Source organism: Rosa chinensis, chromosome 3 (genome assembly GCF_002994745.2).
Source record: "Rosa chinensis cultivar Old Blush chromosome 3, RchiOBHm-V2, whole genome shotgun sequence".
Classification (NCBI taxonomy): Eukaryota; Viridiplantae; Streptophyta; class Magnoliopsida; order Rosales; family Rosaceae; genus Rosa; species Rosa chinensis.
The window spans coordinates 34,787,923-34,812,783 of record NC_037090.1 but is presented as its reverse complement, the minus strand read 5'-3'; the positions used below and the strand labels follow the sequence as shown (position 1 = coordinate 34,812,783).

At 41.9% G+C, this 24,861-nt stretch overlaps 2 protein-coding genes across 3 annotated transcripts; both read right to left on the bottom strand.

Annotated features, from left to right (window-relative positions):
• Window positions 1–13,706: 13,706 nt before the first annotated feature.
• Window positions 13,707–14,549, bottom strand: LOC112193166. 2 transcript variants are annotated; one of them, XM_024333234.2, is made up of 2 exons: window positions 14,392–14,549; window positions 13,707–14,297 (listed from the first exon to the last, which is right to left on the bottom strand). In XM_024333234.2, exon 2 carries the CDS (start codon window positions 14,285–14,287, stop codon window positions 13,910–13,912), a length of 378 nt encoding a protein of 125 aa, XP_024189002.1. In that variant the 5' UTR covers window positions 14,288–14,297; window positions 14,392–14,549; the 3' UTR covers window positions 13,707–13,909. The 2 variants fall into 2 exon arrangements, with proteins under 2 accessions (XP_024189002.1, XP_024189003.1); XM_024333235.2 differs by having other exon boundaries at window positions 14,421–14,523.
• Window positions 14,550–14,961: 412 nt separating this feature from the next.
• On the bottom strand, window positions 14,962–17,925 carry LOC112193167 (ubiquitin-related modifier 1 homolog 2). The gene is made up of 5 exons (XM_024333236.2): window positions 17,783–17,925; window positions 16,870–16,924; window positions 15,927–16,002; window positions 15,715–15,797; window positions 14,962–15,549 (listed from the first exon to the last, which is right to left on the bottom strand). The coding sequence occupies exons 2-5, from the start codon at window positions 16,890–16,892 to the stop codon at window positions 15,432–15,434; spliced, it is 300 nt and encodes a 99-aa protein (XP_024189004.1). The 5' UTR covers window positions 16,893–16,924; window positions 17,783–17,925; the 3' UTR covers window positions 14,962–15,431.
• Window positions 17,926–24,861: the final 6,936 nt, after the last annotated feature.

Below are 24,861 nucleotides of genomic sequence, written 5' to 3'. Positions count from 1 at the left end.
ACGCTCACATTTAAGCGAGTCTATATAAGAATGAAAAAACCTCGCCTCCTACGGAAAAGAAATCATTCAACTACTCCCTATTTGCCAATTACGCAATTGTGGTACAAGCAAGATACTAGAAACGTCATAGAAGACTCATAGAAGTTAATCCAACCTCACACAGGCTCACTACCCTAATAAATTAGGGCCCAGACTACCTGGACTTGAGCCCAAGCCCAAAGGCCTAAGCCTAAATCAGATCTTGCCCCTGCCTCATCAGCCCACGAGTGAGCCCAGGCCCAAACCGCTAGGGTCGAAGGCTACTGCCCCGAGACCAACAGCGACGGCGTTAACCTCGACAGAGATTTACTAGAAGAAAAGCGAGACGCAGCCCATTTGCGCAATCTCCAGAATAAGCGGCGGGTATCACGTTTCTACAACGCCAGGGTCAAAGCCCGCAACCTCCAATTGGGGGACTGGGTAATGAAAGAAGTTATACCCCCGCCAACGAAACTCCGCCCAACTTGGGAAGGTCCATACAAAATTGTAGAGGTCGTTAGCCCGGGCACCTTCTACTTAATGGACAAGGATGGCGTCACAACGACCCACCCTTGGAATACCGAACACCTTCGGTATTACTACAAATAGTCATACCGATACCCAAGAGCATCTTGACTTAGCTAAATTTTTGTTCAATATTTAGCTAAGAGAAGCTACCCAACGGGTACGACCCCGCTTTTGTAAACGCTGTTCAGACAGCTATCAATGAAACGAGGAATTATTCAAACCATTGTTACCAAGTCTAGCACTGAGGGCAACTGGCAACGCCAGTCAGCGGACTACGTCGGCTACATTGTGCACTTGGACCAATTTTAATTCCTTTAATGTTTCATTCATGACCAAAAGCAAGTATCAAGACCTCTAGCGGCACACACATTATCACAAATAAAAAGAAACACTAGGAATTTGGGTGCCAACAAATTTCATTTATCTCAAACAGAATTACATCATTTATGCCTCAGCGGCTACAAAAAAAAAATACTCCTCTTTAGGGGTTGGCGGGGTCGGCAGGGTTGGTCGGGTCAGCCCCGCTACCTTCAGCAATTCCACCGGCGGCCTGCGGAGGATGGGAGCGGCTCGTCTGGTCGGACCCTCGGGCTGTGGGACTGGGAGTCTCTAATGTGCCATCCGCCCGGGTGTGGGCCGCCAAGAACACAGGGCAGGACTCCTCAGACTGCGTAGGCGTCCGCTGGGAGTCACCTACTGGAGGCTCGCCACTCTCCCCGCTACCCGAGCGGACTCCGGGACCAGGTACGGCAGTGGGAGCGGTACTTGTTGTCGACGACGCTTCCTTACTTGGCTGCACGACCGGCATTGCCGCTTTCGCCCAGTCAATGGCGCCCTTCTGCCGCAACATCTCCACATTGGCTAGGGCACCGGCCTTAGCTGCGTCGTTCAGCGCCTTCTTGTGCTCCGCCGACTGCTTATACGATTCAACAGCGGCAGCCGCAGCACGGCTTCCCTCAGCCTCCAAGCGAGCGACTTCACCCTCCAGCCGCTTGATTTCCGCTTGTTTAGCGGCGGACTCCCGCTGAAGGATCTCAATTTTCTTCTCCTTTGCGGTCACCCGGTCCCGCACCAGAGACATATCCTGCTCCAGCTTGGAGTACCGCTCATTTTGATCCAGGTGCCGCTCAATGGCAATGTTCAGCTTGCCCCTGGCATCCGCCGCATCGCAGTCGGCCTTTGTCAAACGTCGCTCGACGTCAGCCAACTTCTCCTGGGTCTTCCCCAAGTCCCTCTGGAGGCCCGCCACCTCCTCCCTCAGCTCCCGCTCAACCAGGGGCTGCTTGGACGCCGCCTGGAACATCTCGTGAAGCCCAACGGCGACGTGCCCAAAGGCTGTGCTGAAGGGCGACTCGCTGACGGCGGTCGACCGAACAATTCCCTCCAAACCGCCGAACCCCAGCTGCTCGCAGAGGCGATACAGGAAGTCCCGCTCACCGTCGTTGAGGAACTCGGCGTAGGCAGCAAATGAGTCCAGGCCGCTCGCACCCACCTCTTTCGCCACGTCCGCAACAGCCCCGGGCGGAGCCTGCCTCGACTTCTTGGGCTGCTCTCGGGCCCCCGTTACCTCTACTTCCTCCTCTTCCCCACCGGAGTCCGGCTGGCCACCTTTTCGCTAGAGCACCCTCGTGCTCCCAGCAACAGCAGGCCTCGAACCCCCCGCCAGCGGCGCCAACCCCGCTATGGTAACACCCTCGGTGGGGCGCACCACTTTCTTCGCCACACCGCGCCGCAGGGCCGACGCCCTCTCTTTCCTCGGCGCCGCTTCACTCGCCCCGTCGGTCCTCGCCTGAACGGCGGGCAGCCCATCACTACCAAGATGGGAGTGGTGTGGCATTGGCAGCACCACAGGAACCTCTGACTGGCTCAGCGCCAGTGTCTCTGGGTCCACCACCGTCTTTTGTGCCTCCATCCCGGAAGCATACATGGCTTCAAGGAAGTTGTCGATTTCAGCGCGGTCCATGGCTTTTGCAAAGTCGTCACGGATAGCCTTGTTTCCCGGCGGAGTCTCTGCAAAAATTAGTGGCAGCCCAGTTAGCATGGGACAACCTCACCAAAGGTACGATACAGCTAAGATTACTTACCAACGGCGCCCGTCAATTGTTAAGCTACCAACAACTCCCACCCGCTGAGGAGACGGAAGTCCAGCAAGTTGCGATTCCGCCAGCAACCTCTGATGCGTGCTACCCGGCACTCTTCCTCACGAGTTAAGTTGTACCGCAACCTCGCTGCACAAACAGGTCATCATTAGTAGAGTAAAAAAAAACAGAAACCACGCCAGTCGTGTTCAGCGGAAACAACAAACAACCTCGGATGGGCTGAAATTCTGACTTAATTCTAAACGACGGCTCCCCCTCGTTAGCCCCCGCCTGGTACTCCCATCCCGCTGTGGCAATGCAAAACGAGCCCCGCCAGTACGACATTGAGTCCCGCAGGTTTTCGATCAGCTTGGGCGCTCCTTGCCGACGGCTGAGGTTTACTTGCCCTCTACAACCCTGGCGCTTCACGTACACCAGTTCATAGAAGTGCAACACCTCCGACACGGTCGGTCCTTCGCAACCAGACAACCGCCACAACGAGTTCAGCGACAGCAGTAACCGCCACATGTTGGGGCACACTTGCCCAAAGGCGATGCCGAACTCGCACAGCAGAATCTGAAGGTTGGGCACCAGCGGAAGGGTCACTCCCTCGCGAAATATAGCCTCGTGCACCGCGGCATGGCCTACTGGCAGAATCAAAGCTTTCTCCTCTACCGTCGGCGGACGCAGCTTCACCGCGCCAGGCAGCAGGACCACCCGCTTCAGCCGGTTAACGGCAACCGCTGTCATCCCACCTCCCACCTCGTCAACGGGGGTGTCGTCCTCGAACACCCATGCAGACTCGGTATCCTCCCCCGTTCCACCTCCCCGGCCAGCGGAACCGCTGGCGGCACTATTACTTTCTAGCCGCTCTTCATGCAAGGTATGCGCAGCGGCAGACTCCCCCGACCTAGAACTCTCCGGACGCGATGCATGACCCATATCTACGTCCCACGGAATGGTCTGTAGCGGCTCAACTTTTAGCGGTTCTGGCAGTAAGGTTCCTGCACGGGCAGATGGACGCAACGAGTCAATAAAATTTCTATCCGCCACGCTGAACGACACTTTAGATCCGGAATCCTCACTGCTCGAGATCTCTATGACGTCGGCCATCCCAAAACCCTAAAACCCAAATCAGTTAGCTCACACAGGATCTAACCTATCCCTATATCAGTTAGTGCCCAAGAACATCAACAACACTCAACCCAGAAAATGCCAAAACAAGAACAAACCAACTAAAACCCAGATTCGACCATCTAGAAAAGCCCTAACAACCCCAATTGTCAATCACAACCACCCTTCCCCAAACCCACTCACACCCTCACAGTATGTTGACAAAGAACATATCACAGAAAAACCCAGAAATCCAACGAGGCAGACACCCAATCAAACAGGAAAAAGGCCAGATTACCAACCTTGACAGTGGAGCCTCTGACAGCAGTGCGCACACTACTCTTCGCAGCCGGAGATCATCTGTTCTTCCACGTACGAGAACTCGCCGATATTGCCTCACCTTTCTTCTCCGATCTCAGACACAGAACACTTGAAGACGACGAGGGCACAGTTCAAAGTTTAGAGCAGTGCCAAATATGAGACCTTCCCCCCCTTTTATGTCAACGTTAAACAATCCCACGCCGTCCGTTTAAAAAAACGACATCGACTGCCAGCCGTACGCGTGTCCCACAGCTGCAGTTACTCTCCGGATTAACCGAGGCGTCGCCTCGGTTACGAAATCCATCATTACTGGACATTAATGGCGAGGAGACGGCTCGGCGAAGGAGGCACGCCTCCGCACGCTAACCCTTTAGGGGTTTGCCACGTGTCCACTACCATCAGGCGAAGCGTCCAACAGAAGCCACAACTTTTGGGCGAAAGGCTCCAAGTATCGAAGTCTGCTAAGCGAAACCCCGCTAGCGGAACTTCTCACTTGTCATCTTCCAAGTATCGAAGTCCGCTGAGCGGAACCCCGCTAGCGGAACTTCTCACTTGTCATCTTCCAAGTATCGAAGTCCGCTCAGCGAAACCCCGCTAGCGGAACTTCTCACTTGTCATCTTCCAAGTATCGAAGTCCGCTGAGCGAATTCCCGCTAGACTTCCACTTGACAAGGGCAGCCTCGGCTATACATGGCACTGCCGGCAGAACCCTCTCCATCTTGCAAACCCCGTGCGTTGCTGAGGGCAGTTCCGCTCAGTAACCACCGCCGAACACATCTACCCGACGCTGTTTCCTGCTACATCCAGCGGCGGATCCCGAGGCTACGCCTCATTCTGACAACGACCGCCACCGCGGCGTTACGGTCAGATAGTCCCTACGGGACACGGGGACTTGTCAACAGTCTACGACGACCCTGATCAGGTACGTTGACCCCCGCCACTTGGGTACTAAGATTGGGCTCACTACCCAACACCTTCTGCTCCGCGCAGCTTCCCCTCAACAAACAATTTGCCGACCATCCAGAGGTCCGTCTTGGCTAGGGAGTGGGGGACTCCCTGGCGGGCCTGGCAGGGGCCCACCTGAAAGGGTATAAAGCGTTTGCTCAGTAAATCCATGGTTGACAATGCACTGACGCTAATTATGCTGTTGCAAGTCTAGCGGAAGTAACGCTTCACACCGCCGATCAACTCCCCAACCAAGATTGCCCTCCTTGACTGGGGACTTGGGGGACTTGTACCTACATGTGCTAGAACGAGCATAATTAGCTATAATGAGCAACGCTCATTGTACCGCCAGAGGTACCGACTCTCACCAGGGGGATGACCTGGGAAGTCACGGCCAGGTGGGCTACCGCTCGAGCCCCAGATCGCACCCAGATCACCGCTGACGCGCCGCCACGCGCCGAGTCAAGATAGCATCAGAAGCTCCTGACGCTTGGAATCGAAGCACATCAGTCCCACATCGGAAACAAGAAGAAGATCAACCTCTTCCTCACCTATAAAAGGTTCTCTCCTCTCTCCTCATTAATTACACAATTACTACTCATTTATTGTTATGCTGCGCATATACAGTGACTGACTTAGGCATCGGAGAAGTGAAGACCGCCCAACGCGGTCTCTCTCTGACGCCCTGTCTATCGTGTTGCAGCTAACAGGAATCACCTAATCCTAGGAGTAGCGGTCCGCCCACTGGACCCACGTTAAGTAAGGAATCGGCTACCGCCGGACTTGAGCATTAACAATAGCCAACAAGGAAGGAGACGTCGTGCTATTCTGCACCTTTGCCTCCGCCGCCGTCATGTTCTCCAACAGCAGACCTTTCCACATCAACCAGTCGAGCAGCAACCAAGTCTGTTGCAGCAATCCTCGACCACGGCTCGCCGGAGCACTAACGAAGCCCACCAACGTCAAAACCAGTTCAGCCTCCGAACTCCAACCCACCATACCGCCGATCGCGCGCAACGACCCACACTCTGCTCAACCAACTAGAACCAAAGAGATCGAAGATCCTCCAGACCCTGCCGCCAACATTCCCCGGAAAACAACCTCGAGATCCAAACCAAGATTCTCGCAACCATTGGCCACGAACGCACCAGAGGCCAGATCGGCCTACTATACCTGAGGCGAGGGGAGACTGCTCCATCGGTTTCTCGAGCGCTAGGGTTCGCTCTCTTTCTTCCACGCATCATGGAGCTATCTCTTTCAATTATGAGGTTTCTTACTTCTTATTTTATAATTTAAATGGAGAATGAAATTCACACTCCCTTTTCTCTTTTTTGGTTGAAGCTCTAACAAAAAAGAGAAAATCAATTTTTTTGTTGAAATAGCAGTTGAAATTCATTAGTTCAACAACCAAATGGTTATAGTCTACAAAGCTTACATAAGAAAGTCAAAGCAAAAGACTGCCCTATCTAAGCTATAACAAACTATTACAATCTTTTGGTACGCTCATGTTTAGTAAGCCTATACAAAAATGATCAAAACCTCGCCTTCTACGAAAAAGAAATCATTCAACTGGTCCTTGCTTGCCAGGTACGTAATTATGGTACAAACATGAAACTAGAAACGTCATAGAAGACTTATAGAAGCTTCACGAAACTCTCACAAAGCTTGAAAGAAAAATAATTAATAAAACTAATAAAGAACCAGCTCCTTCCCTTTCGAGTTGGAGCTTGAAGCTGCATCAACCTTGTCAAGCTTTGGCAATAGTATGTTGTTTCTTAGCTGCCCTTGGTCTCTCCTCAACCTTTGTTGCCTTCTTTTTTTTTCACCATATGGTAGCTTGTTTTTGCTACCTGTAGGTATAACTCGCTTTCTTTTCAACTGGCCATTATTTTCCTCATTCTACACCACTAGTACCAGTCCCAAATTCTTCAGTTCCAAGTTCAAGTTTTTCTTCCCCACACTCCCACAGCAAGGCTTAATTTCAGTTTTTTAGGGGAGATAGAAACACCTTCCTCCTCTCTACTTCGCCTCTTATTACCTGCTAGCCTTTCAAGAATGATCATCATCTCTGCCAGCTTACGAATATGTTCCTGACGGCGAGGACGTTGTAACAAAGCTGCATGGTTGTGGAGCAAATGTTCCGGCATTTGACTTGGAACAGAAGTGCAATAAACTAAGTTTTGACTAGAGGTTGAAAACCTAGCCCTAGTATTTGCTAGTTGATGTTGTACCAGATGTAGATGTCGAGATGTCAACCATCTGCAATGTCGGTGCAATTGATTCCTCCACCATCTAAGCACCTAAAACGGTGCATTCTGCCTTATTGTCATCCACCTCCAAAGTTAGACCCGAGCATGGGAGGCCTACATGAGTAACACATCCACAAGTAGCACACCTACCAAAGAGCTTATCTTATTTTAAGGATGAAGAAACTTTCTTGGTACAAAAAGTCAGAGCAAACTGGCTTAACTTAGGGGACAGGAATACTAAGTTTTTCCAAGCTCAGGCGAACATCAGGAACGAGTGAATACTATCACTCGATTGCAAGCTCAGGCGAACATCTGGATTACGTACCGCTGAACAAGAGATAGCTAACTTACTTATTCATGATTTTAGGAAAAGATTTTAAAGGGATACTACTCCCAGTTCCATTGCTTTACACAGTTTTATTGATATTATTGAACCATGCATTACTCAAGTAGATAATGATGTTCTTTTGCAACTACTTAGAGAGGAAGAAATCTAGGTTGTTGTTAAGTCAATAGGACCGCTCAAGCCTCCAGGACCGGACGGCGTCCATGCCAGCTTTTACCATAATTGCTGGATGAGGTAAAAAATACTGTCATACCAATGATTACTTCCTTTTTCCAAAATGATATGCTACTAGATCTGATTAACCATACCAATATAGCTTTAATCCCAAAAGTGGATAACCCTAAAGGGGTTTATGATTTTCGACCTATTAGTTTATGTAATGTCTCCTACAAATTAATTACCAAAATCTTAGTCAAAAGACTAAGACCTTTGTTGCATAAATGTATATCTAAAAACCAAGGAGCCTTTGCTCCAGGTCATGCTATCCAAGACAATATTCTTATTGCCTATGAAATTTTCTCAGATTTCTAGAAAAGGAAAGGTAAAACTAGAACAATGGCTATCAAGTTAGATCTTGAAAAAGCCTATGATTTTATTAGGGCAAATTACTGTTTAGTCGCTGAAGTATTCCTTCGTCCTCGTTTCAGTCCCTGTCTTTCTAATTTAATTTCAAAAGTCCCTGAACTCAAAATTTTCAATCCAACCGGTCCATTCCCTCCATTTCCTCTGGTTGCTCAATGACGTGTCAGTTATGTACTTGCCTGCTCAGCGCCACATAAGACACCGATTATGTAAAGTGACAAAAATGCCCATGGGCTCTATTACAGTACTTTTCAGACCTAGCGTAAGAGAACTTGAGGAGAGAGAAAATAGATATGGGTTTCTCTCTCTCTTCAACCACCATCGTGCTCAGTGGCCTCCGACGATCCACTGGCAGCCTCTCCGTCATCCGGCGATGCCCAAAAATAGCCCACGCGCCGTCACGGCGAATACCTAGACATTTTCTCTGGGCACCCACGACCTCTGCCTCTTTCACTGGCCTTCATAACCACCTAACATTGGGTATCACTTATCTGAACAATACCTCCTACACCATTTCCTCTCACAAATCCATTTCCCCTTTCAACCAAGAAACCGGGTCAGGAGGAAAGAATCAAGCTAAAGTCTGAAACCGACTCTCCAGAAATGGAGAAGAAGCAAGGGTTCTTCTCTGCTCTTAAAGACGAGGTGGTTCGCAGCCTCAGCCCCTCTCTCTCCTGCCCCACCAGCCCCGTCTGCTCCTGCTCCCCTATGTTGGGTCTTCTCCGTCGAAAGAAGCAGCACAGCCACAACTACGGTAGCGGCCACGGCTAGCTTGTGTCGCAACCGGAGTAGTTGATCGGGAGATCTAGGAGCCTCAAGACAATCATGGAGGGTCCACATCAGGACGGCGGGGAAATCTGGGTGTTGAAGCGGGTCGAGTCGAGTCTGGGCTAGTGGAAGAGCACTCTCTCGGACTCCTTCAGTGAGTTCAGTGGCGCAGGACAACCGAAGGTCTGATCTAAGACTCTTCCTTGGAGTCATGAGAGCTCCGCTCGCCCCCCTCCACATTAGCATCTCTGACACTCTGCCTTACCTCAACAAGGACAATCGCATCGTAAGCTTTTACAGCTCCTCTGGTTTTCTTCTTCTTGTTTTTGTTTTTTTTTGTTTTTGTGTTGGTTGGGTTTGATTTGGCTGGTCTCGTTTGAATTGAGGAAATCCCTCTTAGTTTGATTTTCTTTGAGTGTTTGTAGTCAAATTTTGGAAGAAACTGAGGCCATGGGCATTTTCGTCACTTTACACAATCGGTGTCTTATGTAGCACTGAGCTGGCAAGTACATAACTGACACGTCATCGAGCAACCAGAGGAAATGGAGGGAATGAACCGGTTGGATTAAAAATTGTGAGTTCAGGGACTTTTGGGATTAAATTAGAAAGGCAGGGACTCAAACGAGAACGAATGCATACTTCAGGGACTAAATAGTAGTTAGTCCATTTTATTAACTGGGATTACATTGCTAGTTGTCTTCAGCGGTTTGGTTTCAATGTGACTTGGATTAACAAAATAATGCAGTGCGTTACCACAGTCTCCTTCTCTATATTGGTCAATGGACATGCAGAACGAAAATTCACTCCCACAAGAGGAATAAGACAAGGTGATCCTCTTTCTCCCTACATTTTTATATTGGCTATGGAACCTGTAGAAAGTGGTTTTCGTTACCTTACTCATTACAAGTTTACAAGTTATATAGCAACACAAATGCTACTGTTACAGAGAGATTAAATTACAATTACAACAGATGTAGAGCAAATCAGAAACTGATATGCATTTACAACAAATAGACAGTGAATCAGAAACTGAAGCTAAGTTAGAAGCTGATGCTAAGTTATGGCTTGATTTTAGCCAATGAGTTATTCTCGCTAACAGAACCACTTATTAGACACTTAAATGGCTTGGCAAACAGTCATAATCTCAGGTTGGTATTCTTTCTTCCCCTCTTGGCTTTAGAATTTCTAACCTCACGTTTGTTGATGATTGTCTCATTTTTAGGAAAGCAACAAAAAAAGTTGCCAAAGGTATGCTGGATGTTCTTAATAATTTTTCATTAGCTTCTGGACAAAAAATTAATTTCCATAAATCCTCTCTTTATTTCTCACCCAATGTTCCTAGTAACCTGAAATAGAACATTGTCAATATCCTCAATATCAAGTAGAAATCTACTATTAGTAAGTACCTAGGTATACATAATTGATTTTTTGGAAAGATCCACCTAATGCCAAGGAGCTCTTACTGAAAATATCAAGGAAGCTTGATGGCTAGAAGAAAAGCACCCTATCTTGATGGCTCAAAATTACAAAGTTTTGCTGCAGGTGGTTTTGTTATCAGAAACCAAAATGGTGAACCACTTGCTGTGGCAACTAAATGATTTGGCACTACCACGGTCCCCATTGCGGAAGCAATTGCTCTAAGAAACAGCTTGCTGATAGCAAGACAACGAGGTCTTACACACATACAAGCTGAAGGCGACTCAAAACTAGTCATTGATGCTGTGAAGGGTAGAATCCACCCCCCTTGGAGGATCCAGAAGATTATCCAAGACATACGATAGATAGCTTCCAACTTTGAGGTTATTACCTTCCATCATGTATTCAGGGAGGCGAACTTTGTTGTTGATGCTGTAGCAAATCTAGGCCATAGCTGTATAGATGGTTTTTAATGGTCCACTTCTTTACCGAGAAGTGCGTCTAATGCTCTCCACTTTGATGTTGTAAACTCTTGGATGCCCTAGAGGCTTCCAGCTTTAAATCATAGTCTTTTCGCATCAAAAAACAAATTATGAATCTCACTTCAAGAAAATGAATTAACTTCCAGTACACCAAGTCTCCAAGTAAAGAGTCACAGCTTATTCAGTCACTTCTCAAATTCTCAGCAAATCCGAAAATTTCCTAGTACCCTGTTCCAGACTCTTGGGAAAAGAAGGACCTGATGACAACTACACACCATCCACATTATGTTGCCACACAAGAAAGTGCCAACTCTTGGGGAATTCTGCTCATTTAAAAGTTCAGTGAAAGACTAGCTAGCCTGTTCCGAATGCAGGGAATACCACTTGAGTTCCTTACAAGGTCTACTTCCAATAAAACTAAGAAGAAGCTATAGAGTATAGACTGAGTTAACTAGATGCATGACAATAAGCACCAAATTCAGAGCAAAGAAAGCTCCAAAACCTGTCTGTTGTCCGAAAGATGCATACAACCATTCTAGTTGAAAAAGAGGTAAAATCTAGCATATGGGAAAGTAGAAACCAAATCAGCGTGCAGGTCTTCCTTGGTGATCTGCTGGAACAAATCAATCTCAAAATCGTCATATGACATTGTAGCTTCTACGCTACACTTACTCGTTATGGTTCCTTCACTCGTAATATATATTGTTCATAGCATGCTGCATGTCAGGACTACTAGCCCCAATAGCAATCTTATAAAGAAGTAATCATTGTTTATTTGGTAACAAAGAAGTAAATTTTTCGATACTAGTTAAACAAAAATATCTCTTTCCCTAAAAAAAAAAAAAACAAAAATATCTCTTTATAGTCTTGAACATCTATTTTATGTTTTTCAACAGCAAGCTGTTAGTGGCCTTCACAGATTCGGTTTGGCCATCCACTAAACTAAAATCTGAAGAGAAATATATAAATGAATTAGACTGAAAATGATCGACTTAGATTCTCTAGAGCATGGATTACTTGAGTTGTGAAACTTCATGCTAAACTATCTACATGATTCCATACCTGCACCATTCAGCTGAGATTACTAATTTTCTATTGATTTATTGTTTCATAATAATACCGTTATAACGGGTATTTGTTCCTTGTTGTGTGGTTTTCACTCCTCGATTTGGATTTAGCTTTAGACTAGCTACATGCATGCCTGCTACTTACGTTCAACCTTGATACACTAGTTCTTCAAGCACTAGCTGCCTATCTATCATATACGATCCATTTGTTCACCCTTGATGCAGTTATTCAAGCATGGACGTCGGGGATGCAAGCATAGAAGCGGATGCAAGGATGTGTCAGTATTAGTGACCATATTTTACCTCCTCCAGACATTTGAACTTTTCTTGTGTGCTCTGAATTGATATACATGACCCTGTTCCTAGTTTGCTTTTAAGTTTCAAAAGCTTTCTGGGTTGTAGTCCAAAGTTCGACAGCATTTTTCTGTACTTGTATGGGTCATTGTTAACAATGACATTCTGTTAAGGATAAAATCGTCGCTTCGATTTACATTTTCGATAACAGTTCTCAGACTGTGTTCCTTAGTACCAGTTCATTTTTTTTCATTGAAATTGTCATTGCCATATTTCAATCATATTCAGCTATAAAAGCACTAGACAAAAATAGAACAGCAATGCCATGATGAACTTTATTATTCACACTCTACCCAAGAAAGTACTTCTCAGATATAGCACAGAAAAGAAATTAAACACATTCTTGACTATATATCATCCTCCTATATCAGAAGCACAAGTAACCCTTGTGGACCTATTAATATCTCATTGAGGAAACTAATCAATCCAAACAAGATAACAGGGGTTACATCCACACCCCCTAAAGGTGGGATCAACTTTCGGTTGGGATGGGAGAATTGGCTCTGTGGGAGCATACGCTATGACATATGGGAACTTCCCCACAGAATTTTTGGTTACCGTGACATCACTATTCTTACAATGAACAGCAAAGAAAAACAGAGCCAGAAAGGGTGCTAGAAATGCAATGGCGTGCCAGCTTTGTTGTAACACGGTCCAATCTGCCACCACCAACTTGTGCATCAAATTTGAGACAGCAGTATGTGATGTTTCTGGCATGTCAATCACCCTTAGAATCTCACAGAATGGGATCAAATGGGTTCCCAGAAATGCTAGGAGAAGCTCCGATTTCAATCAAACATGAGGCAGAACATTGTGCAATTAAGAGTCCTTGCCTTTAACTGGGACACCTAAAGCTTTCCTGCATAATCCAGAAGTTAAAGAGTTACTTATTAGTAGCTTCTATCTCTACGACTACAAGGTTATCCTATCCAAGTTGTTTCCAAAAGGAAAGTGGAGAACTTTAATTGATGTCAAAATAACCCATTCTAAAGACTCAATGAACATGAGTCTCATGAAACTGAAATTAGGAGTACGTATAAGAAAATTTTCTCAAAGAAGGACCAAACACAAATTGAATTGAAACCGGCCAGAGCTGGGTTCTTACAGTGATTGTGGGATTTCCATTCTTGGATATCCTTATCCTTGAAGGCCATCCTGCAACAAATTGAAAAACAAGAGCCAGAAACAATGAGGTAATGAAAACCCTAGACAGAGAAAAAAGAAAGAGCCTTGTGGGTTTATGTTCAGTCTCGAATTCTTGAATTGCAAGAAAGCTAATGGAGCATCTCAAGTTTAAAATAGCAACTTCACCATTTTAATCACAAGATGCAAGCATATATAAACCAGAATGAGCAAAAATCTACTTCATTTGCTTCTTGTCTTATGTTATGAATTATCTTTTATCCTGCGAACTATAATAAAGTGGTAGGATCAGATTCTTAGTATCAATAAAATGTCATCCATATTATCTTTAATATGTTGAGTAACCCAAAAATTACATTAATTCTGTTTATTACATATTAGATATCCAACTCAATTCAATAACAGAAAAATTATTTCTACATCAAATGAAGTATTAGATTGCCAGCGGCAGTGATGGCAAACAACAGAAAACCAACTCAAGGGTAGGCCTCTGAAATTTTCACTCATCTGCCTCCTCCACAGATGCTTCGATTCGGAGAAGTACAAATCCAACTGCAACTCCAACAAGAGTGAGTCCATTCATGATTGCTGCAATCTTGAAAATCTCACCAACTGCATTGCAGGTAGATGATAGTGCACCTCCACCTCTGCCCTTGTTCTGCGATGGAGTTCTTAAGGAGCTCACAATCTTAGCAAAGGATTGATGAGTACACTGAGGAAGACCAAGAGTGGCCACACTATTGTGAGCTTTGAGTCCAGAAAAGGAATTGACTCCTGAAATGTAATGCACATTGTTCGATGGTTTCCTCATAGACTTGGCCACTGTGGTAGTGGTGGTGAACATTGCTGGTGAGACTGTTGCTGAGGCTGTTGCCATTGTGAAATTTCTGGGAAGAAAAAAAATTAGAGTAGAAAGATTTGAACACTGAAAATAGATTTAAGGGTGGTGATGAAATTGAAGGAAATGATAATTATAGGAACCTGTGTAGTGAAGGAATGTTGTGCCTGACCTCTTTTTTTGTGGTGGTGCTTGAATTATTAGGTTTGTCCAAGTGGGAAAGAGTGGATGGGAAATGAATGAGAGTTTGTATGGGATAGGATAAAGCAAGGGATGGATAAGGTAGGAGTGAGATGGTTGGTTAATAATCAAATTTGGATTGGCTTAGTTTTCTAGAGAAAGATTGTGCACCTTTAGCTTCTAGCCAGTGTTTGGCTTGAAATAAATAAATTGTACAAGTCAAGTGTTAATCTGGTACTTGTATGCAGAAAAAGTTGATCTTAGTACGAGTAGAACTTGTTTCCCAGTAGAGATAAAAGAAACCAAACAAAAACGTGAAATGAATAAAATAAAAGGCAAGCAAATATTAGTTTACAGAAAACTCACCCTGATCCCCATGGAGATATGAAATATAGCATAATTTATTTCCACTGCTAGTCTGAGATATACAAATTCGGTAGCAGTATACACAATGAAACAACAGCAGAAATATATTACCTATAGGTAGCGCATTGCAGATATAAATTAGGAAGTGGTACAATTACATTATCAAGTACAAATATAGCAGAAATAAATTAGGAAGTGGTACAATTACATTATCAAGTACCAATATAGCAAAAATGACACAGTTCATACAGAAACAGAGCCAAGAACACAGCTTAAGTAGCAGTTCAAGAACAAAAATGGTTACTGGTAGTTGGGGAACAAAACGGTTACCAGCAGTAGTACGTTGTGAATAATTTACTTCCATGTTGAACTCGTTTAACGTACTCAACATACAACTTCCAAAATCTCAAAATCTCTTGAAATGTCATAGTTTTAATGCACGATCTATAGGACAGGATTCAATATAGTAAAAGTATTTAACAGGAATAATCATTCTTCAAGATCAGCTTTTGTTATCACCACAATCTGGGGATGGATCACAAAGCTGAATACATTCAGGGACAGATAGGTTTGAAGATGGTTGGCTGGTTAGTAAGGTATGCCTTCGTAAGCTAGAGATACAACAGCGATATAGATACTATCCGCCGTGCAAGGTTGAAATGAAAACAACCACATCCTTCTCCTCTAGTGTTGTATCAAGTTGACCAGTCAGCTCCCAATCACAATCATTCACAAGGGCTAGAACACCAGGTCTCCTGCAACACAAACCAAAGGCCTTCAGTATGGTCCGTGCAAAATTGTCTACTCGGCTTTTCCATCAAAACCATTAACCGCATGCTTAGTCCAGTTTTATTGCATATTTTAATGTTTGACGCACGCATACAAACCAAAATTGAGTCTGGAAGCAAATTTTCACTTACACAGAATCTCCTTTCATAAACATTTCAGGCCTCTCCTTGATCAAATTAGTACGAATCCAAGCCAGTAAATCTTTCATGGTTAACTGAGAAGAACAAAAGGAAATCAAGTTAAGTCAAACCAATGACGTACATACCAACCGGACAAATCAGCTTCACAATTCAATATTTTCAGCCTTAACAAAAAAAAAAAAAAAAAAAAAACAGAATGTTACCTTTTCTGCTGCCTTTTGCAGTTCTACATTGACATTATGAATCTTGACAGAGTTACAAAGAAGCTCTAATCCTCCACTGCATAAAGCAAATTTGATTTCCCTCAGGTCCATGACGCACAAGGTTGAAACATATGATTATTACATACTAACAATGAACAAGGACAAGTTGCAAGAAACTCAAACTCTGGATACTTTGTAAATGAATCATAGATATTTACAGCCTTATATGAATTTAAATCAAATAGGCAACTATAGGTCTGCATGATTGCAGGGTTTTTCTCATGCTGTGTCATTAGAGTTTAGAGTAAAGTAACGCCATTTTCCAATACTTTTGAAGCCTAAGAAAATGTGAAAAGAAACCATTCTACTTTCTTGCAGACCTCAACCAATGGTAAATGTTAACTAGAAAGCATTAAGTCATCAAGGGCGTCAAGTTCTCATACTGGATGCCATATATCTACGATTACAGTTGAATTTCATAGAAGTTAAGGAACCCCCAAAAGAAAAACTACGAGGTAACTTCCACGAAAAGATAACCACCAAAGTGACATGCAAAAGCATATTCTGAAAATAATCGTCAGAGTCCAAAAACAGTATTATATTCATCATGAGCTCTAAATATGAGATAACATACTCTTAAATAAGTAAATCTGAAATTAATTCATGGCCAAAAGAGTTTGAAACTTTGAATTGATTACAAATGCCAACACAGCTAGGTTCTTGCCTTGCTTTTCATGAAAAAAAGGAAAAAAGAAAAGAAAAAAGGAGGAAGTAGCAATTTCTTTTATTCATTGTAGACTCAAAAGCAACTTCACTTTTGCAATATCAATATAACACTAGAGATATCTTGAGAATTGAAGAACCCAGAGCAGTTTACAGCTCATAACAATGAAGCATTATAAAATATTGAGAAATGGTAGATAAAAAAGAAGAAGTTAATTACCCGAATTCTACGGTCAGCTGCATACTGGAAAGACTGCAGAGGTTTCTGGGGCTTTCTGGGTATCAAAAGAGAAGTTTATTTAGGTTGCAAACAATTTAAGGATACTAATCAAAAGTGCGGAATTCAAGCATCACGGAGAAAAGATTTCTTCTGCACACATATAGCAGGAAACTAGTACCATGATAAGTACTATCCAATTGATTCACAACACCTTCCACAAAACTTAATGAACCCTATCAAACAGTAAAGAACTAAACCCCTAATCAAATAAAAGAAATGAAGAAAAGCAACCCGATAAAAACCCAATAAAATTGAACAAGAGAAACAGTATATCTAAACTACACAGTAAGAACAAGAAGATGCCTACTCAATTTTTCAACAGAGTTGAGTATTAGCACACCCGCTAAAATGTTGAACTACATTTTGTTGTTCCAAACCTAATCAGTACGCAAATTATTGCCACATTCCGATTTTGCAGTATAACTGCCGACAGCAAGATAATCAATAACACACATTCTCACTTGGCATTGATCCCTAGAAAATGATGTCCCAAAACAAAAGCACTCACCAACTGTTGCATATATTATAACATGTCAATAGCAGGGCCCTAATTCTAGATTGAAAGGATTGGCAATTGTTCTTCTTCAACAGAGCAACCAATACGACAAGAGGAAGGGATTAAAAATACATGAATTCAAAGATCAATTGATGAAAGAGAGCCACATGAGATACTAATCACTAAGCTTGAAAAATGCAAAACAATTATCTAGTTTGCTTTATCAACTCGATCTCCAATCCAATTCTATATAGAATGAACAGAATTGAATTCTGTAGGAAATTTAACAGCTCTCTAGACACCATTGAAAGTACCCACGAAAGAAAAAGAGCAACGGAGAGGAAACGGCATACATACCTCTGGTGCTGTGCTGCAAATCGCTCTTGTATTCTACTTTGTCTTTTTCTTCAATTCAAAGAATAACAGAAACCCTAACTCTCTTTACTCTTATATATTCTGTGGAACGATGAAGCAGACAAGAAAAAACAAAAGAACGAAGAAAAAAGTTTTATTGAAATGACCCTTAAATTATTATTTCGGCTTACTCGACCTCACTTTATTTTAAATTATTAAATGACATATATAACTTATTATAAAATAACTATTAAGAATAATAATTATATTAAAAAAAATTATTATATTTATGTTCTTTAGACTTTCTAATTCAATAATATTAAATTACATTTTTAATTATTTTCCTTATCTAATTTCACTACATACTCATTAAAACATATATATATATATATATATATATATAATAAGAACTAAAACTATGATTAAGATCATGTGACATAAAAAGTAAGATATACATGTTGAAAGCATATTGGTGAGGGACAACAAAAGAAATCATATTATGACCTAAATCTAAGTTTATCCATTACATTTACAAAAAAACAAAAACAAAAATAAAAAGGGGTTGTGCCCGTTTGCTCAAAAACAAGAGGTATTTTGGCCAATCAATTAACCAAGTTGGTATTTTGCCCAAATACACAAACTTTAGGAGAAAAGACTCATAAGGGTAGTCCTTTCTAAAATAGTGCCTAGTATATCCTATGCTGACTTTTGGGTTCAAGACTCACTTTTTCCTTAAAAAAAAAAAACCTGTTCCAATTCTTGAGAAAAACAAAACTAGCCTTCAACATGCCCAAGTTTTTCACCTAACGGTTACTTTAACATGCGGAATCACTGCTACTTGTTTCTATCTTAAACTGGAGGCAAATTTTTTTTTTTTTAGAAACTGAAAATCTGAACTTAAAGATGGGACATGAAAAAGGCTGAACATAACACAGATGTATAATAACAACATAAACTTTAAACGACTTGATGAAGTGGGTGAACACACTGAGATTATTTATTTAAACATAATTACAAACTAACAATTCAGATTCTCATTCTTAGATAGACAGCTAAAAAGCTGTTTAGCTATCCATAAGAATGATTACAGTTATTTACTTGTAATGAAAGCACACTTCACACTTAGACAGGAAGGAAAGAGCACTCTGCTACTATGGCTTTCTTACTTCTTGAGAGAATATGATTCTTCTCAATTTTCTAGTCTAGAACTGATATGGAAATTTTTGAATGCCTTACAATGAAACCTCAAGCTCCTTATATAGGTAGAGGACTCCAAACTGGAATTCAAAAAAATTATATCTACATAACGACTCCGTGATTTCCTGCTTTCCTGAGTGCTCCTGCTGGTGGAGGTTGGACTGGGAAAAGCAGATTCCTTTAGGTGCTTTTGGGAAAAGATCCAAAAGTACTTCGGTGCTTTCTACACCTGCTGCTTCACATGTTCTCGTCTGTTTCTGAATTGTGACCAAGGACAAACGAGTCGTTATCTGCCTGGGCCATACGAGCAGTTGTTGCATTGTCTTCGACATCTGTATCAACATACATCTTGTAGTGGTTGTTTGTTTCTAGCTTTTCAACCCACTGTAAGCATGCCAGTGTCGAGTCTATCTCCTTTCTTGTGAGAGATAGGAAGAGGTCACTGCTGACTACGTCAGGATGATCGTACGCAGTGATAATTATTTTTTCTCCTGCTGCCAAGAAAGTGTTCTTGGTATCTTCAGAGATTATCTTCTTGATATACTCCAGTGACATAGCCTTCATCCATGGAATGCTTGAGTTTGGTTGGCCATTGTAAGCAACACAGGCGGGCTGAAGATATCTTCTTTGAATGATTCTCACATAATGATACGGAGAAATGTATTCAACTTCACCGTTTGTTTTCTAAATCCATTCTGGTGGGGTAGATCTGAACTTCAGTCTCAGCATATAGTCATTTTTTCTGACATTCTTAACTGTGTTGACAATTATAGGGGGGCAGTCCTTTGAGATCATCATTTGTTTTAGTCCATAGATTATGGACAAAACCATTTTTAACAAGCCAAAGCTTGTGTTCTTGAGGATGTTCACTCTGAACATTAACAAAGTATCTTCCAACATATAGTCCAGCAATAATGAAGAGAGTTGGAGGAATACAGGCCTCAGAATTGTGTCTTCCTATCAGATTATGGAATTTGTGCCAATCTGATTCTTTTAGTGCTATAATAGGAACTTTAGCACATTCTGGATCTTCAAGGAAGTGAATTTTTTCATTTCGAGCAACACTCTGCTGTGTATGAACTTCTTCAAACTGTGGCCTGCCATTTTCATGGAGCTCTTCTGCTAAAGCAAACAGAGCTGGGAACATTATGCTACTGTTTCTTTCTTGAAAGGCAAATAAGATGTTATCTAAGATTACCTTCTTGTGGTAAGCAAGTCTCCTGCCAGTTCTGAACACAGGAGTATCAAACACTTGAAGTTCATAGCTAAAAACATTTATTACTCCAGATGGAGTAGGTTTGCTTTTTGGCAAAGCAACAGCCGTCAAAGGTCTTGATGAGCCTTTACTGTCTGCCGTTTGAGACGGGCTAGCCAATCCTTTACCCTGGGATTGATCAGTTGAAGCTAGTCCTTTTGGACCTAGTAGGAATCTTTTGAGGATTTTTTCTTTAGGATCCTCAGCAGGTTCATATTCTTTCCCAGGTCTTCTGCTTCTGGGATTACGACCTTCGTCGTCATCTTTTCGACTGAACATGGCCAGTTCTCTGGTTAAGGCTTCTGGAAGATAGTTCTTGTTTCCTGCAATTAATTCAACATGATAATCATATTGGTAAAGAAATAATTACCAGTTGGCTAATCTTCCTCTATTAGCAGCTTTATCAAGTTTAAAATTTTTGAAATTCTTTACTCTAGCACAATCAGTGCGGACAGTAAAGGGTTTTCCAAGAAAAGCTGGAGAATTTAAAATTGTTTTCTTGACAGCCAAAATTTCTTTTTCCCTTGTGGGATAATTCAGTTCTGGAGGGCTGAACTTGCCACTACAAAATTTACAGATCTTTTCAATGTTAGTTCCAGGCGTTTTTGCCAGAACAACACAGGACCAGTAATTATCACTCGCATCTGTCTAGAGGATAATTTTATCATCTTCCTCTGGTTGTTGTAGAGGAGGGAGATTTTTGCAGAGATTTTTTATCTGCTTCACAATTTTTTCATCATTTGCAGTGAAGTTCCATTTTCTTTTGGAACTGGTTTTAGGAGATAACATTGCTGTTAGTCCTGAGATTTTGGGAATGAAATCTCTCCCATAGTTTATGACTCCTAAGAATCTCTCTAGACTCTTAGCATCAGGAATTCTATCTAGGAATTTCCAGATCTTCTCAAGGATGTGAGGTTGGAGTTTTATCACTCCATTCTTGATGTTTATTCCTAGGAAATCGACTTCATCGAGGATAAAAAAGATTTTCTTTTCTCCTAGGATAATTACATGCTGAACTATCAGCTTTACAACCTCATGCAGGTGTTTCATGTGTTCTTCTCTGTTTTTGGAGAAGACGAGGATGTCATCAATGTAGACGATGCAGAACTCCGCAACATGTTTGAAGATGTTGTCCATCTTTCTTTGGAAGATTGAGGGAGCTTGCTTTAGACCAAAAGGCATTACTAACCATTCGTAATGACCTTGTGGTGTTCCGAATGCAGTGAGAGGAACACTCTCAGGATGCATCTTGACTTGCCAGAAACCCAACTTTGCATCGAATTTCAAAAAGACTTTAGCTCCTCTGAGTTGGTTGATCAATACTCTTACTTGAGCAATTTGATAACCATCTTTGACAGTTTTCTTGTTGACATCTCTGTAGTCAATCACCATTCTATCTTTTCCTCTGAGGTTTTCTGCATGATTTCTCACGTATAATGCTGGAGCATGATGAGGTCCAGTGGAAGGTTGAATTAAGCTCTTGTTCAGGAGATCTTCGAGATCTTTTCTGAATTCTTTTTGATCTTCCTCTTTGTATTGAGGAATGGCTTTGACATGACAGATGACATTCATATCATGTAATCTTAATTCACAGACCACTGGGTCTTTTTCCCAAAACTTATAAGGGTCTACATCAAAATTCTGCTCGAGTAGTTTCTAGATTTTGTCAAGAGTGGGAATTTTCTGGGACTCAAGCTTATTCTGAAAGTGCATGAGGTTATGCTCATGTATGAATCTAGCTTCTTCATCTGTGCTAGATGTTTCTTCTTCTTCTTCGTCAGAAGATGATTCTTCAACAAGTAGTTCTTCTTGTTGTTTAATCTGGAGGATGGTTTCAAATTTGGGTTTGTAGGGGGTAAGATCACCACTATTCTGTTGCGATCTCTGGTATTGTGTAGTAAAGTTTGGACCTACTACACTTTTGGCTTGAGTAAGCCTGTCCGCCCAGAACACCCGTTCTCCTTTTCTGAAGCATATCACTTCTTCATCCTGGATGAATCTCTGTTGGAGAATAAAGTCATTTCCCAACAAGAAATCTGATCCTTGGCCTTCAGATTGCCAAACATTATGGATGATAAATGTTCCTCCACCAATGGTGATGTCAACATTTTTTGCAACTTTATTAATTGTAAGATGGCTTCCATCAAACGTAACACCAGTAGCTGTTCTTTTCTTATCTTCTTTCCAGAGTTCTTCTGGAATTGCAAATCTCTTTGCAACTGTAAATCCTGATCCATTGTCTACAAAGGCATGTAGATGATATTTTTTATGATCAGGGAATTTGAGTCCAATCTCTATGTAGTTGCTGTATCTACTAGTAGAGACGACTTTCGCTTGCTGTTGCTCATTTTCTTGAGCTTGTTCCTTAGGTATGAATGGTTTACATTCTTCTGGAACATTTTCTAGTATTTCAACCAGTTCAATAGTTGCATCGAGTTTTTCTTCCTCGATTTTTTCTTCTTTTATATCGAGTTTTTCTTCCTCGATTTTTTCTTCCTTTATTTTTGAGGAAGATGGTTCCATAATTTTTTGGAATTGAGTTTCTAATTCTTTCTCTTTTTTCTCAGAGAAATATTCTTCATACTCTTGTTCTACCAATTGGCTGACAAGGCTATTCTTGGTTTTTCTTCTTGCTTCAGCTATGAAACATTCTTTGTGATAAGTCTTTTTTGACTTTTCACAGAACATAGGAAGTCCATTCTTTTCGTGACATAAGCATTAGTCACAAACGAATGTACCAGGGTTCACCTAGTAAGAAGACGTTATTACTTCCATCTTGCTTTCTTCCTAGTTTTTGACATGTAGAACATTCATCTGTCTAGATTCCAAGTACTCTACTTCAGAATCTATTTCAGAATCAGATGATTCTTCTTCGTCAGACCAGGCAGAATATACTGACCTGTCATCTTCTTCATCATCAAAATAGGCTATTTCGTAGCCCTTCATGTTTGCTGTTTCTACTATAGGCTCATATTCTTCAAATAGAGCTTTAGTAGATCTTTTACCCTTTTTCGAGCATTCATTGGCATAGTGCCCTTCAGCTTTACATAACCAGCATCTGCAAGCTTTCTTGCCTGGTTAAGTAGTATGAGGATTGACTTGGTGATTCTTCTTTTTCTTGAAGAATTTCTTTTTTGGATCTTCATCCTGTTGTTTCTTGTAATTGGAACTTTTCTTGAATTTCCAATCTCTTTTCTTATTACTCCTTTTGAATTTTTTCGAGTAATATTTTTCTTTTATTTTTCTGTGAAACTTGGATTCATGACATCCCCAGTTGGTTGGCATATCTAGTATTCTATAACAGAAATTTTCAACTCCTTTGAGTTGTTTCTTGGCCATCTTAGCTCTAAGGCTCTAAGATTGGCTTTGCATTGCTCTTTTAGTAATTGCCTGATTCTGTCGGCAATTCCTCCAACTGAAAATCGTTCAATTGGCTTTTCTGCTATGCTTTCTCATATAGCTGTTCTCCATGGTTCAGGGAGTTTCCTGTGCAACAGGTTGACTAGATCAATATTCTCTAGTTCACCAATTGTACAGTAATATTCTTGAAATTCATTCAAATATTCTTCAAAATATCTCATGTCACAAATTTTGAGAGCATAGATATTTGATTTGGCCATTTCTTTAGCCTTCTCACTCAGATTTGAGAGATCTCCACAGAACTGATCATACAGGGGTACTGCAAAATCATACGGAGATTTTGAATTTTTGATTTCTTCAAGCCAGTCTTTCCCTCTGGCAGTTTCTTTAAAAGAGAAATAATACTTTTTTGCTACTCCAGTGAGAGTAGTTTCATAGTACACCTGAAGATCTGGTGCTTCAAATTTTCCAAGGGTTAGAGCAGAAGCCATCATCGGGCTATCAACCCATTGGTCAAGAGTTTTTCTCTTGTCTAGAGCTTTGTCTAGATTTAACCAGATACCATGAGTAGAAATTGGTATTCTGGGTATATTGTCCTTTGGGACAAATCTTTGAGAATTTCTTTCTCCATTTTTGCCCGCAGGGGCTTTCTATAAAGGGAGTTTTACTTTTCCCTTTTCTCTGGTGATAAAGGTTTTGGAGCTATCTCCTTCTTCCATTTCAATATCCTGATAGGGAATGAGTTTTCTTTCCTTTCCTGGTTTGAAAATTTTCATTTATTCGATTAGTTTTTCTAATCGTTCAGGATCTTCGCAAGATTCTGCTTCATCATAGAGATCATAGAGCTTTTGTGCTCTAAGCATATTTACTGGTCTATTCAGATCAGCTTCTAATTCTTCTTCAGTGATGGACTCTGATGGTTCTTCAGAGTATTTTGTACCACTAACACTAGCTTCTCTAGTGTTGTAGCTTCTTCTGAGAAGGTTGTTGTTTATCCTGATATTTTCAGGACAGACGTCACTTTTTCTGTGATCGTCGAATTTTAAACTGATTCTCCAGTCTTCCTGCTTTCATAGATTACCGCTTTGGCATTTTCTGCTGGTTTTTTTGGACCACATAATTTCCATTCAATAAGAAAAGTTACTTCATTCCAAGTAACCTTGTGAATCTGTTGTGAATGGTTCTTCTGGCTGGTGAGGAAACCAGTAATAAGACCTGAGATATTTGATATCCTGGTTTTAGGTTCTACCGTGGTACTCATCAATTTATA